The following is a 14,778-nucleotide window of genomic DNA, read 5'->3' as shown; positions in this document are numbered from 1 at the left end:
AGAATATTATAGGGCAACTGCATTTTCGTGCAGTGGAGTTCAATCTACATGAATAAATTATGATGCCTGCCTGTGAGATAGGCTGGGAGGCACTGCATCTGTCTATGCACACAAATGGTCTCTGTGCAGCTCGGAGCGCACTGATTACCATTCCGAGCACAGCACCTCTGGTCAGAAATGGAGCCGGGTCGGTGGTTGACAGTAGTCCGGGGGCAGAAGGAGAGAGGGGGGGTGCATATTATGGCAGCAACCTTTCAGTCAATCTGGATTAACTCGCACTGAGCCCTGCGTCGCCAGCAAAAGCCCGTGAAAGCGATACCAACATCTGGCTGAATTGAGCGCGGCACCAGTCACTCACAGCGCTGTAGATATTAAAAGCAGCCCGTCGCTACAAAGGCGTTTTCTCTTCTGGAGGTGCATGCGGGCGGATGCGCAGTAGCGGCGATCCCGCACAGCTGCAGCCTCGAAGCCACACCGGGACCCTGCAGGTTGCGTTTTCCAGTGTTTTTCTCGAAAGGGGGACGCTGGGTTACATTTCTCCGGTGTGAGGGGATCGGAGAGGAGTCGTCCTTTATCTGCTGGTCATGGATTTCTTGAAGGGCATCGCTGGTTTCGCAGGCCGTCACATGTTATAGGAGCCAAGACGCGTGTTTCGGGACACCTGAATAATCTCCAAGAGGCGCCGTCGGTCCCATTTTAGGCGAGCCTCTCTCAGAATGCTCTCAGCCCCCCTGGGAGCAAATCAGCTCAAACCCACCCTCCTTTGACTTGGCTTCATGTTTCATCTGCAAGGTAAACTCAATATTTTATAGGCTCTAATTGGTGTGAATTGTAGCCTCTGAACTCTTTTGGGGAACGTCTGTCGAGAGGCGCAATATTGACTTGAAGTACTTCTCTCAGGACCCATCTAAAGGGTTCAGATTTTCCCTTGTGCCAGGGGTTGTGGCCGTAACCCACCAGCCCAAGACCTGTACCGCAAGGTCAAAAAAGCTCCTCAATTGCCAAGGAACGCCGTCTGATAGCGTTTTTATGTCCACTTGGCTGCATTCTGTGCTGGCATTTTTCTCCCTACAGGTGAAACTGAGAATCATGCCTAACGTGGCCATTATTCAGCCCGCTCTCGGATGCGTGCAAGATAAGATTGCTTTCAGATGAGAGATGTTTCTTTGATTTATTGTGTGTTTTATCAGCACAGAGGGTCCTGTGATAGTCTGCTCTGTGCTGTGGTTAAACCCTGGCTGATATGCAAATAGCACATCAGTCATTAAGGTGCGATGAAGTCCAAATTAGCATAAGTAAGAAAATAGATAATGGGATAAGTGTGTGGGCAGGGGAATGTGTTGCAGGTGACTGATGAAGACAGGTGAAAATATGGCCCGGGTGATTTTTTATAAAGGATGAGGTATAATGGTCCTGTCTTGTGTCGAGTGTTAGTTATCACGTATCTTATTATTCATGAGTGCCTGAGGCACCATTGTAACTGCTACACCAGTGAAATCGGGCCCACGCCTCATTTTGCTGCTTCTATTTGCTCTTACTGCTATGTTAATGCACTCAGTGATGTAGCTGATGTGCTGCTACCTTTCACTGATAGCAGGGGAGTGATGTGTGGCTCCCGAACACTGAGGCTGCTCTGCAGACCAGCTCTACATTCACTGACCCAAATTTTTACACACCACAAAATAAGCTTGTGTTTTGGCTGAAGACGTGCTTCATGAAGACTTGAAACACTTGAGATTGTTTGACAGTCACAAACTTGCATGCAGGCACACACACACACACACACACACACACACACACACACACACACACACACACACACACACATACTCACACACCTGGTCCACATGTTGTGCATATGTGTGTATGTGAGTTGCTTTTTGATTACACAATACAATAAATAGAGAAGATTATGAATTATTTAGCCATTTTGTGGCTGTGTGAGGGTCAGGGACAGGGTCCCGAGGATCTTTGAAAGAGGGAAAATGAGTCAATGAGCGCAGTGATCGTGGATTTCATTCTGGCTGTCCCTATTCCCCCACATTTAGACCGTAACGGGAAGAAACTCCCATGTAACAGAGCATAGTATTGTCACAAAGAGAGATCAGGATTTTACTTTTCCTTACACTTCCTGCACCTGAAATTGCACTTGGGAATTGGCTTATTTCAAAGTCTACAGACCTGCGGGCCCATACTGTGCAGAATATTCACTTACGGAGGCCATATTGATATTCAGAGGTGGTGTTCACAGATTCTGCATTCCTGTCTCTGCCAGAAAATCCCTGGTCATAAGCCCCCTCACATCAGGGCATGTCACAACGGTGCAAGAATTAAGATCCAAAGTCAGTGATCAGCATTTAAATTTGGGCAGCTCAGTCTCCTCCATCAATGCGAGGCAGCGTCTACAAAGAGTGTTTTCTGTGTTTGTTTGTTTATTTGTTGGACCGATGCTCCAGTCAGGAGCTATCCAGCATATCAAGGTATCGCTGAATTTCCTGTGATAGTGTGTGAAGGAAAACACTTGGAATTACAGGGGCGAGTTGTAAATGCTGATGAACAGCACTTCTATTGATGCAGTGGGGTCTGCTTAGTATGCTATCCCCCTGGCACACATGCACACACACAAACTTGTCTGAGTGAAAAAATAATTTCAAGTACTTCAGAGTTCTACATCAAGTCATTTAGGTTTTTTATTACGTGCAAGACTGGAAAAACAGTCATGATTCAATCACTCCAAACACTGAATCCAATACCAAATTAGCCGAGAGTACAATCTTCTCCCTCCTCATCACGGCAGGGTCATAAATGGTACAATGAGTCTGCTGTGGCCCGCAACCAGAACTTCAATTGTCAAGGCCCTTTCTTCCAGAGAGGACTCTTTGTTCTAAATATTATTAGGTGATGTGAAAATGAGCCACTGATTAAATCTCACCCAAAACTGACGTTTTCTGTGTTGCCATGGCATCAAGGCTGTCACCCAAGAGCTATCGCATTCTAACATTGGCACACAGTGTAGGAAAAGGGTGTCACAGCACATACCCACATTCACAAACACAGATGTGTTGGTTAGACGGTCCATAACAGCATCAGTGTTTGGTCAGGATGTTTGGACTCGGGCTACAGCGAGCATTTACCCGACAAAATGGAATTTCTACCAGCTCAGTCAAAATATGATCCACTTCAGCAGGCGCAGCAGCTCCATTTGGTCTCATAAAGCAGGCGGGCTGAGGACCCTTTTCACTGCTTTGTCGATACCATTTTACCACCGTGTTGCAGCATCAGTTTACCTCCTTGACACAACAGAGCTTATTTTTGGCAGAAGCCAACATCCGGCTGCTTCTTCCCAGAGTAACCCAGGTGAGGCAGGGCCGAGACGCTGCCATGTGCCATCGCGTCGACCTGCGTGGAGGCATACCAAGCAGACTTCATCTCATTAACTTCCTCTTGCAGGGCTGCTTTCCCTGATTCCCTGCCCAGACGTGGATTGCAGAGGCTTTCTCACATGAGCTCCAGCATAAGTTAGACCATCTGAAAACATATCCCCCATGACCTCACTGGACGATTGGCATGCAGCATGCTGCATAAGGCTTTTCTTGCCGAATGCTGCCCCAGGGAGACCATAGATATCCTCTCCTACAGTGTACTGCTGCTGCGCGTGAATGTCTGTCTCCATTGCTGGGGGTTGTTGTGTAGTGAGCTACCTCTATTAGGCACAAATCCACCCACTGGTGTGTGTGTGTGGGTGTGTGCTGTCAGTCTGTTCTGTTCTCTGAGGACGAAAAGACCTGCTCAGAGGTAGTAAACGAACATTTGATTGACTAAGAAGGAGATTATTGTTAATGCATCAGTAGATTAACTGTTTTCTTGTTTATTTGTGGCCCTCCCAAGTCGCCTCACCATAATGAACAGCCCAACCTGGAGGATAATGATTTTCTGGGGGTGTGACATTTAAAGATGAAGTACGTGATTGATGAATGCATTGATTGATTATCTACTTATTTGTTCATGTACTTGATGAGTGCAACCTGTTATGCAAATTTCTGTGGAACAACCATAATTAAATGCAAATTAGGGAGACAGCAACAGATATTTCCTGCCCTGTCTCACCAGCGAGGGGCTGTCCTTTTGTCCTCACAGAACGAATTTTGTAGGGATTACCGTTGCAACCATTCTCTTCACGTTTGGCTGAGTTTTCAGCAGCGAAAAAAGCCCCATCTCTGCAGAGTGAATCAATATCACGTCTTCAGCGCCATTCGAGTCTGGAAGTAGCAGGTCCTCTCCGCCTCATTGCACATCCAGAGGCCGTGCCATTCAGAGTCAGAGCAGAAGGTTGGCACACCAACACGGACACACTTGCATACACCTCAGCTTTCGTACACTCCCCCGATGCGCGCGCACACACCAAAAATAGATACTGAAGTTTCCACATATTAGGCACCACTACGCATAACTTTGCAGCACTCCTTGTCATTGAAATGTGCGTGTCTTTAAGGAGAGTCATGACAACATCTAATGATGACTCCGCAGTCCATTTAGCACCAGCTCAGATCCCTGCAGCACTGAACCCCACAGTACAATCCACAAAACAGGGCTCCTGTGTGACTCGGTAAAGTTGTCCCTTGTAAAAATGGGTCGAGCAAGACATTGATTCATTGCTGCTTGATCAGCAGTATTCATGAAAATGTCACAGCCGGCGTGCTCTTTTCAATGATCTCATTCCTCCCTTTGCTATTATGGGCCACTTTAAGGCGACCTCTTTCCTGCCTCCTTGTCGCGCTGTGATACATTTTACCCAGCTGTCAAAACGCAACTGTTGTCAGCGGATGCCACCAGGCTCCCTTCACTCCCCCTCTCACATTAAAACGTACCCCCACATGGCAAGCATGTCACTCCCATCCTGTCTGATGTTTTCTTAACTCGAAGATATTTTCCTCATACTCCGACTGTCAAGGTTATTACACCGTGAGCTGTGTCACAGCTCCAGTGCAACAGAAGCTTTTGAAGCATGAAGGTACTCAGTTGGCAGGCCCAATGCTGCGGCGAGATTTTTATGCACACTCTCCAAGACCCAACGTCGACAATGGAGGCATTACCAGCAAACCACAGAAAGCTATAATCATAAATCAGCCATTCTCTTCGGTATTTAAAGGTTAGCCTTTGGATTTTTACTATAGTTGTGGGATTGGATCTCTTGTTCAGTGCGTTTGATTGGATTGGTGTGCCTTTCTGTGTGCTGTAATGGGACGCCCAGAGGGTTGAATATTGCATGTTCAACCAAAATGACACTAAATTTCAGTTCTAAAAATAATCACAGCTAATGTCACACTCGCTCCGGTACATTGTGCGGTGCACCTGCAGAGCTGTGATCTGATCTCCACTGTCTTAGTTTTATGACATGCTATATCCCTGACAAGGTCTCAGGATTCATCAAATGGATCCCTCCTTATCCCTCATCTCAGTTGTGTCATAAGTAAGAGTAGCAGCAGAGAGAGCAGAGAGAAAATCAATAGCAAGGCATAGCACATCCCCGCTGAGGCACTGGGCCCAATCATCCCTTCCTATTGGCGATATGATCCTGGGAGGTATCAGTCTAATTCTGATGAGGCCCAGGACTGCCAGTCTAGACTTTCATCCCTCTGTACACAAACATAAAAGGCCTGGCATTATCATATCAAAAAAGGATGATCGAGGGAGCAGGAGCTAAGAAGGAGAGCTGTCACAAAAATCACACAAGATTACCGGGGCTGCTTCACTCTCAAGTTTGCCGGTGATTAATTAGTTTCATGTCTAATTGCACAGCATTTATTGTTTGTTCAGGCATTGACTCGCTCAGCTTCCTGCTCAGAGTTTGGAATCTCTGTAAATCTTAGCTGTGAGCTGGCAATGATAGTGTTTCAAAATCTAGCGGAAACGCTTCAGCGTTACAGAACGGAGTCGTCCAGTTCTCTTTGCATGTGTGAATACCCGGCTACAAAAATGACAGTTTGATAAAGGTGATACAAATTCCAATCGCAGATTTCATGCTTAACTGCTTAATACAGAGTGTGTCCTTCTCTTTTTCTCTTTTTGCTTTGATTTTTTTTTTTTAGGTGTTTTAACCTGACTGAAAAGCCAAATGGAGTCTCTGCTGGTTTATCTGATAGTCCTCGGTGTGGCTGTGAAGGCCCACAAAGTTCAGATCTGCCCCAAACGCTGCGTCTGCCAGATGCTGAACCCCAACCTGGCGACTTTGTGCGACAAAAAGGGGCTTCTGTTTGTGCCTCCGAACATCGACAGGCACACGGTGGAGATGCGTCTTGGGGATAACTTTGTAACCAGCATCAAACGCAAAGACTTCGCCAACATGACCAAGCTGGTGGACCTGACTCTCTCTCGTAACACTATCGGCTCCATCACGCCTCATGCTTTCAAAGACCTGGAGAACTTACGAGCCCTTCACCTCGATAGCAACCGGCTTAGCCGCATCACCAACGACACCTTCAGCGGCATGTCCAAGCTGCACCACCTCATCCTTAACAACAACCAGCTCACCCACATCCAGATTGGGGCCTTTAATGATCTGACAGCACTGGAAGAGCTGGACTTATCCTACAACAACTTGGAAAGTGCGCCATGGGTGGCTATTCAGAGGATGTCTAATCTCCACACTCTCAATTTGGACCACAACATGATCAGCTACATCCCAGAGGGCACCTTCTCTGGGCTGCAGAAGCTCAAGAGGCTGGACGTGACTTCCAACAAGCTTCAGAAGCTTCCTCCGGACCCGATTTTCCAAAGAGCAGGGGTCCTGGCCACCTCTGGGATAATGGGGCCTTCCTCGTTTGCATTGAGCTTTGGAGGGAACCCGCTGAGGTGTAACTGTGAGCTGCTCTGGCTGCGGAGGTTACGGAGGGAGGATGACCTGGAGACCTGCGCCTCACCGCAACACCTCGCCGGACGCTATTTCTGGACTGTTTCAGAGGAAGAGTTCCTGTGTGAGCCTCCTCTCATCACCAGGCACTCTCAGGTATAATCTCCAAATGGAGCGGTGCACTGTAAGACCTAACACGCACTACTGTACACTCTCTGAACCCGACACTGGATTCTGTCTCAGCTAAATCCAAGGTGGCACTTTGTGCTTTCTTTGACTGTCACACCAAATATTAGCTTTGCAAGCCAGAGGAGTCTTACAAGACTTGTGGGACTCATCTGCGCCATTCAGCTAACTGAATATTGTAAAATATATAGGACTTACTTAAAAAATGTAATCAAATTGTGGCCTGTGGAGAGTTTTTAGAGAAGTTCTTTAGCAGGATTTTCAGTTTTAATAAAGCTATTTGCAGGTTTATGATGGATCTGTGGTGAAGCTCTTATTACACACTGAAAGCTTACAGTGATTTAGCCCTTGATTCATGCATCCAAACAAAATTATCTGATCAAATCCTTGCCAAATAACTACAGCCTCTCATTTACATTCAACAGACTTCTTTTGCATAATTCCAGAGAAAATGATTTTTTAATGGGACTCCATCATATACACTCTAAAGGACTGTCATATTGATTATCCTGCCTTCATAACCATGGCAATTCAATATCATGACAATGGTCAGCTTTTCATTATATTTACAGGGAATATATGTTTAAAACACAACATCATCAATATGGGCATTGATTAGAATATCTCAGTTATTCAGTATATTCATTAATGGATAAGTGCTTGTTTGCTGTGTTGGGATTTAGTGCCTTATCTAATAAGTGTGTCTCTGCATTTAACATATGCTAAAGTCCTCCCACTAACTGCCTCTCCTCCCACTGCTTCAGGAGCTACGAGCTCTGGAGGGTCAGAGTGTGACTCTGCGCTGTAAGGCCAGGGGCGACCCCGACCCTATTATCCACTGGATCGCCCCTGACGGACGCCTTATGTCCAACTCCTCCAGGGCCATGGTCCACACAGACGGCACGCTGGACATCCTCATCAGCACTGTTAAGGACTCTGGTCTGTTTACACCCCGGTGGCTGTGCTTGTGTTGTTGACTGAACAAAATTAGTTGTTTGCTTGTGTACACAGAAGACCGTAGGATTTAAGTATGTGTCTACATCAGGTGATAAATCTTAGAGTGTGGGAGAGCGCTGGCTCGCACACTGATTTAAGAGTGGAATGACAAATGACTTTTTCACCTTGGCTAAGTTTTCATGCAAAAAACATACTTTATGACAGCTTTATGTTTTAGTGATTAAAGCAGCATTTAACTTAGATGGTTTGACATTTTGGGAGCTAGGTTTATTTGCTTGCTTGCTTGCTGAGAGTTGGATGAGAAGATTGATACCACTCTCATGTTTGTCTATTAAATATGAAGCTGCAGTATAGCCAGCAACCAATTGGATTAGCTTAGCAGACTGTAAACAGGGGGAAGAAGCCAGCTCGGCTCTGTCCAAGTGGAACAAAATCCACCTACCAGCACCTCTTAAGCTTACTAATGAACACATCATAACTTTTCTAATCCATACAAAAACTTCATTGTAAAAATGAAAAGTTGAGGTTTTATTGAGGGGGGAGTTGTTAGCTATACTCCATCTTGGCCGGGAGCAATTTCATGGTGATGACAAAACTCCAGTAATACCACCGTTCATTGTTTTGCCACAAAGGTTTTTGTATGGATTACGCACAAGAGATATATCATGCTAATTAGTGAGCTTTAGATGTGCTGGCAGGCTGATTTTGCTCTGCCCAAAATGCTAAGATAAGTTAACCCGCTGCTGGCTGTAGCCTTATATTTAACAGATATGAGACTGGTATCAACCCGATCATCCAACTCTCGCCAAAAAAGCAGAAAAGTGAATGAACGATAATATTTTTGTTTTTTGTGTTTTTTATCTTATGTTGTCAAGATAAAGACAATCATCTTTCAGGACTTTGAGGGCTTCATACGTATATGATTTCATGTTTTTATTGCAATTTCAATGCATGTTTCTGCCCCACAGTAATTGTATGTATATATATGTGTGTGTGTGTGTGTATGTGTGTGTGTGTCTATATATATGGAAACTAGGAAGGATAATAATCAAATTATTTTGTGTTCCAGGTTCCTTCACCTGCGTGGCGTCCAACCCAGCAGGTGAGGCCCAGCAGACGGTGGATCTAGTCATTGCTAAACTCCCTCATTTCACCAACAACACAGTCGCAGAGCGGGAGCCCGACCCCGGATCATCAGATATCGCCACAGTGACTAAGACGGGGGCAGAGGCTGGAGGGTTGCCTCTGGGGAACGCGAAGACGAGCCAGGAGAAGAAAGTTGTAATTGCTGAAGCCACGTCCACCTCTGCCCTGGTCAAATTTAACTTCCAGAGGAGTATTCCTGGAATACGCATGTTCCAGATCCAATACAATGGCACCTATGATGATTCACTGGTTTACAGGTAAACAGACATGACCCACTGGGTTAATATGAAGCATGAACTCATGAGGTGAAGTGAAAAATAAATACTGCCCAAATAATGCAATTTAATGTAGTAAACAAACCTTAAATCTGAATCAGAATATATGCAAATAACCCTGAACTGATTTGAATCATATTCTAAAAATTCTCCTGACCCATGTTTTACCTTCATAGTCTACTTTGAATGCTTAAATCCCTTTGGATATTAAGTCATTAAGAACTGGACCTGCCTGTCCACATGATTATTTGTGGTGTCTATTAATCCCATCAGGAAGACAGACTTGCACTGTATCTGACTTTGCATTCTTTGTCTCATAATTCCCCCTCGCCGGAGCGTTATCGTTTACTATGTGCGAAGCCTTGATAATGCTTAATCAACAAAATCAAAACAGAATGTCAGCACTGCTGATAGGAGATGAAAGAGTCGCCAATCAGTGTTTTACAAAAAGCATTTGAGGCTTCGCACATGTCCATCTGAGAAACTGGTGTACACAGTGTTCTTTTTATCCCCACCCTCCGTATTTAGTGCTAATCACTGTGATATGATAGGATCATCACACAGACCCCTGTTCTCCAAAGGAGCTTCGAAGTCAACAACACATATGGCGTTCAGCAATGGCTCCTGAATTCAGGAGACATGAGAGACTTTGCTCAGTAATCCCAATGTTGTGTACAAATGGAGGCATCCGGCCTCCCCAGTGAATGAAAGCAACCTTTTATCAGTAATGATGCTGCAGAGAATAAATCAAATGTCACAAAAGATTATGCCCAGACAGATGTTAAATAGCCCCCCCCCCCGAGAGACAAATGATTGTCATGTCATTTCATCCCTACAAAACAGTAAGATGGATAATCTGATTTGCTTCTGTCTACTTTCATTTAACCCTCCCTAATCTATGTCAGAATTCACAGAACCTTTTTCTCCTTGCAGAATGATTCCCCCGGCCAGTAAGAGCATCATGGTAAACAACCTGGCGGCTGGCACAAACTACGACCTGTGCGTGCTGGCCATCTACGATGACCAGGTGACCTCGCTGACCGCCACCAGGGTGATTGGTTGTATCCACTTCACCACAGAGCCGCAGTACCTGAGATGCCATTTCATGCAGTCCCAGTTTCTTGGTGGCACCATTGTGGTTATCATTGGAGGGATTATTGTGGCCTCAGTGCTCGCTTTTATCATCTTCCTCATTGTGCGCTACCGGGTGTGTAACCAAGGAGATGCAGATAAGGTCAGTTTGGCATAATTCCCTCTGTTCTGTTCTTTTCTCTGTTCATTATGTCTATTGATATGGAAACAGTGTGTCTAATAGAATTGCCTCTCATTCTTATCTCTCTTCCTATACTTGTCTCCTGTCTCCTGTCTCTTGTCATGTCAGGCTCTGGAGATGGGGGATATTCGGTCACTGAGCAGCGATGGACAGTTACAGGGCTGTGGGATTCCCAAATCCCTCTCCAAGCAGGTCCTGCGCCCAGAGAAGAATGACAAGGACTCCCTCAGAGTTGCCCTGCCGCCCCCGGAACCAACCAAGCAGAGACCCCCGGTCGTTGTAGCCACCACCAAACCCTCCGTCCCGGACTGCACTGTCTCCTCCTCTGCTGCCAGCCACAGCTGGCACCCGGCCTCCCCGGGAGCTCCGAGGCCCAAACGTTCCAGTGCTCCACCAAAACCCTCAGAGGCTCGCCGAGCTGAAGCCCAGGCAGATGTTGAGCTCGATAACATGAACCGGAATAACTCGTCAGAGGTTAAAATGGCCACTGCCGTAGCTCTAGCTATTCCCGGCCAGCCCACCAAATGGACTACTGTTCCCAGGGGTCCGAGGCCCCACCAGGCCCCTCAACATTACATGACTGTGCCTGCAGGGAGCATGAGGGTGAACCGCCGGCACTCCCTTAATGCAGACTCACACAGGGAGCGCTGCTATGTGGCCTACCCCAAAACGGGGGCCAGTCTGCGCTCCAAACGGAGCCTGTCGATGAGCGGAGAGCTGCCTCAGCTCGAGAGCACAACAAACATTCACCGGGCCAGGGACAAGCTCTCCAGGTCTGAGTGGCTTCTGGAGAGCACTTTATGATTTGGAGTTTATGACCTGCGTTCCCTTGTTTTCTTGGATTGGATTTGTGGTGAAACAGACGGGGATTTTATGCCTTGCTTTGAGCTTTTGTGCTCTCTATCGAGGGACCTGTGAGCCTTTCTCATATATTTTGGGGCGAGGCAGGCATACAGGGTTATGGGCAACATTTCACATTTGTTTTCTACCTTATAACCTATCAAAGTCTTCTTTATAACGACGTTTGATCAAACTTTGATGAAAGGCACAACAATGTATAAAACAACTCCATGTACAAAAACGTTAAATTGTGTGAGATACTGTATATCTCAATACAAGCATAAGTGTTCATGTGGTATTGAATGCAGTAACCTGGACATACTGTATTATAGCAAAGACCAACATGTGCAGGGGGTGGGGTTATTATACTCACAGTCTCATTGCCTGTTACTTAAAGTGATACAATCTCTGTAGACTTTGAACATGACTCTTGTTTCCAGCTCTACAGACAGACGGTGACATGTCTTAATTACCTTGGCGGTGATTTGGAGAGATTATGAATGTGCTTTACATCCCAGAGGTGTTGGAACAGAATGTAGTAGACAGACAGCGCTCCATCTTTTCATCCCAACACTCCCATACGCGGCACAATGCAGTATTTTTGTGGCACAAGTCGACTCAGCCTAATACTGCCCTCCGGTTTGAATCAATACATTTTTATCACATAATTACATAAAGACTCAACTCTGATAGGATTCCTGTCATGACTGATTTGAGCGACAATTGAACCAACACCAATGGCATGACAGGCGCGGGAAGTAATCTGATATTAGGTATGGATGAGAGCCAGAGGAATGGTTTATTTCCATATTTTTTACTTACTGACGTTATCATGTCACGCCAATGACAACCGTTGTAAATTAACTTGTCGATGTAAGAGAATCAATAATCACCAGTATGGGAGGACGTCAGCTCTTGATTTTGCTGTTGTTTCTGTTTGATGTTTACCAGTATAAATAAACCAGTGATAAAAGGGACATAAATACTCAGACTTATCTCATTTTCAGCCGGCTTTGTTAATTCTCACATTTCCCACATCAGAACTAGAGAGCGGACCCTCTCTGTGCTGTAATGTTGTTTCAGAGCAAAACAATAGATGCATCCCTGAGTTCAGCAAGCTCCACCAGCCAAACTGGTAATGAATTTGGGGTTTCAGTGCTATTGCAGCAACACAATTCCCCTTTCTCTGCGAGTGGTGGACCTCTGACAGTATCCTGCCCTGAGCCCTTATGTTTGTTCAAAGAGAAGAGGGAAGCACATGATGAAAAGAGGCCATGCTAGTCACCGGGGATGCCTCTTGCTTGCGCATCTCCTCGCTTGTCTGACAGCGCCGTGCCTGTGCCCTCGGACGGTAGCCACTGCGGAAACCTGCCGCAGGAGAGGTTTAACACAACCTCCGCAGTGGGAACCCGTGCACGACTAATTCTACAGTTACAGTAATGTGTCCCTGATAGCAGCGCTGACATGATATGCATTATCTGCTGGAATATGAGCTCTGATTCACTGTGTATGTTGGTGGTCGGATGCGGCCTCATTGATTTCTACATACACGCACCTCAAGGGATACAGCATATTGGTTTGAAAATACAACACGGTGCAGGGACAACCTGTTAAGATGAGCTGCACATACAGTATTTAAGACAAAAATTAATTGCTGTCACCCAAACAGGCTGGATTCAAGCCCTTTATTCATTATTTCTTGCTCATTATGGGTGATTAAAATGCCGAGTATCTTGGCCTGAACCTTGGTTCAGTCTTTGGCAAGAGCCAGAGGTGTATGTTAATAATAGATGCATTTCAGGGTAGAGAGAGGGAGACGAGGAAAACGAGGGGAGGAGAGGAGGTGAAGCACAGAAGAGTAGATGGAGGGTTTTGTGAAACAAATACGCCGAGGAGGGTGGGAGGCGGAGAGGCAGGGGTGAGGATGAGGAAATGGAGAGGGAGTGCGAGGTGCAGAGAAGAAAGCGAGACAGCTCAGACACGGAGAAAGGGAGACGAGAGGAAGAGGGCACAGGGAGCCGAGAGAAAGAAAGAGTGTAGAGCGAAACAGAACGAGGAGTGCAGGAGACAGAGAAAAGAGCATCCTTTGTAAGCCAGCCATGCAGCCTCTGGCTGTTCGGTATTCAGTGCACCTTCACAAAGGGGATGAGGGGGGAGGAGCGGGCAGTGGTGGGGTGAGTGTGGATGATAGACCTCTGCTGGAGGTCTGGCAATGAGCAGAGCGGAGAGAGCCCTGTGGCCAGATCAGAACCGCACGCTCCCCTTCACAACACTGCACAAGCCTGACCCTCTTTGCAAACCCCTATAATGTGTTTCCTGGCCCTTGTCTAGTCCTCCTCCTCCCCTCACCACCATCTGACCCCCCCACCCCCACCCCCACCCCACCCTCCAGTGTACTGTCTTGCATCATGCTGACTCACTTCTCTCTCAAGAGTCCTGCCATGCTCCTGAACAACCCTCGCTCACATCCAAACCCCCCACCCGCCAATCAGCCCACTTGAGAGCTGAAGCTGCCAGTCTTCCTGAGTCTGACCTGCCTTCTACAAACACGCTGGCCAATCCCTCCTCAGTCTGGGCTGATTTGATATGCAGCTCAAATGCCACGGGGGTCAGAGCGATCGTCAGAAGCATTTTGATTAACTCCCCCGAACTCCACCCCCGCCCCCGTCCTCCTTCTCAATCGTAGCGTCAATGTTCCGCTGATTAAATTCATTTTCTGCTGTCATTGCTAATGGGCTTTTCATTCCTTTGTGTGACTTTCAGTTGGTTCTGACAGAACGAGTCCCTTTACAGAGCACTTAAACCAACATGGTCTCCGACGCCACAATTGCCTGCTTTTAATGACAATCATGATGTAGAAAAATCACATTGGGGCATTGATGTGTCCAATTTGTGGTCAATTGTCTTATTTAAAGAGATCGTTGGGCCTATTTCAACAAACTGAAGAGCTTATTAGAAACACAGTTAGAGAGGGGTAATATGAATGCTTAATCGAAGAAGACTGAGGTCCTTCATCAAGTGTGTTAGCACCTTTTGCTCTCCATGCTGCAGCTCAGTGTTTCATTATCTTTGCACAGCAGGCGGCCTCAGTCAGTGTCACAACTGAGACATTGTTCCCCTGGCAAGCATTATCCTGGGGAGTACACGTAGACAGAGCCCGGGGCCAGATAGCGTATCTGTCCAAAACACCAATGATAACCCTCTTAGGGGGAGCACATAGAGGGGGCTGCACCGTGTAAAATATGCACAGG

General features: G+C 46.5%; 1 protein-coding gene across 1 annotated transcript; it reads left to right on the top strand.

Annotated features, from left to right (window-relative positions):
• Nucleotides 1–110: 110 nt before the first annotated feature.
• Nucleotides 111–12,504, top strand: lrfn5b (leucine rich repeat and fibronectin type III domain containing 5b). The gene is made up of 6 exons (XM_070987924.1): nucleotides 111–792; nucleotides 6,090–7,006; nucleotides 7,801–7,975; nucleotides 9,063–9,396; nucleotides 10,348–10,648; nucleotides 10,796–12,504. The coding sequence occupies exons 2-6, from the start codon at nucleotides 6,116–6,118 to the stop codon at nucleotides 11,489–11,491; spliced, it is 2,397 nt and encodes a 798-aa protein (XP_070844025.1). The 5' UTR covers nucleotides 111–792; nucleotides 6,090–6,115; the 3' UTR covers nucleotides 11,492–12,504.
• Nucleotides 12,505–14,778: the final 2,274 nt, after the last annotated feature.

The sequence above is a fragment of the Chaetodon trifascialis genome, chromosome 19, assembly GCF_039877785.1.
Source record: "Chaetodon trifascialis isolate fChaTrf1 chromosome 19, fChaTrf1.hap1, whole genome shotgun sequence".
Lineage (NCBI taxonomy): Eukaryota > Metazoa > Chordata > Actinopteri > Chaetodontiformes > Chaetodontidae > Chaetodon > Chaetodon trifascialis.
The sequence above is the reverse complement of the archived record's forward strand: the minus strand, read 5'-3'. Positions and strand labels throughout refer to the sequence as shown.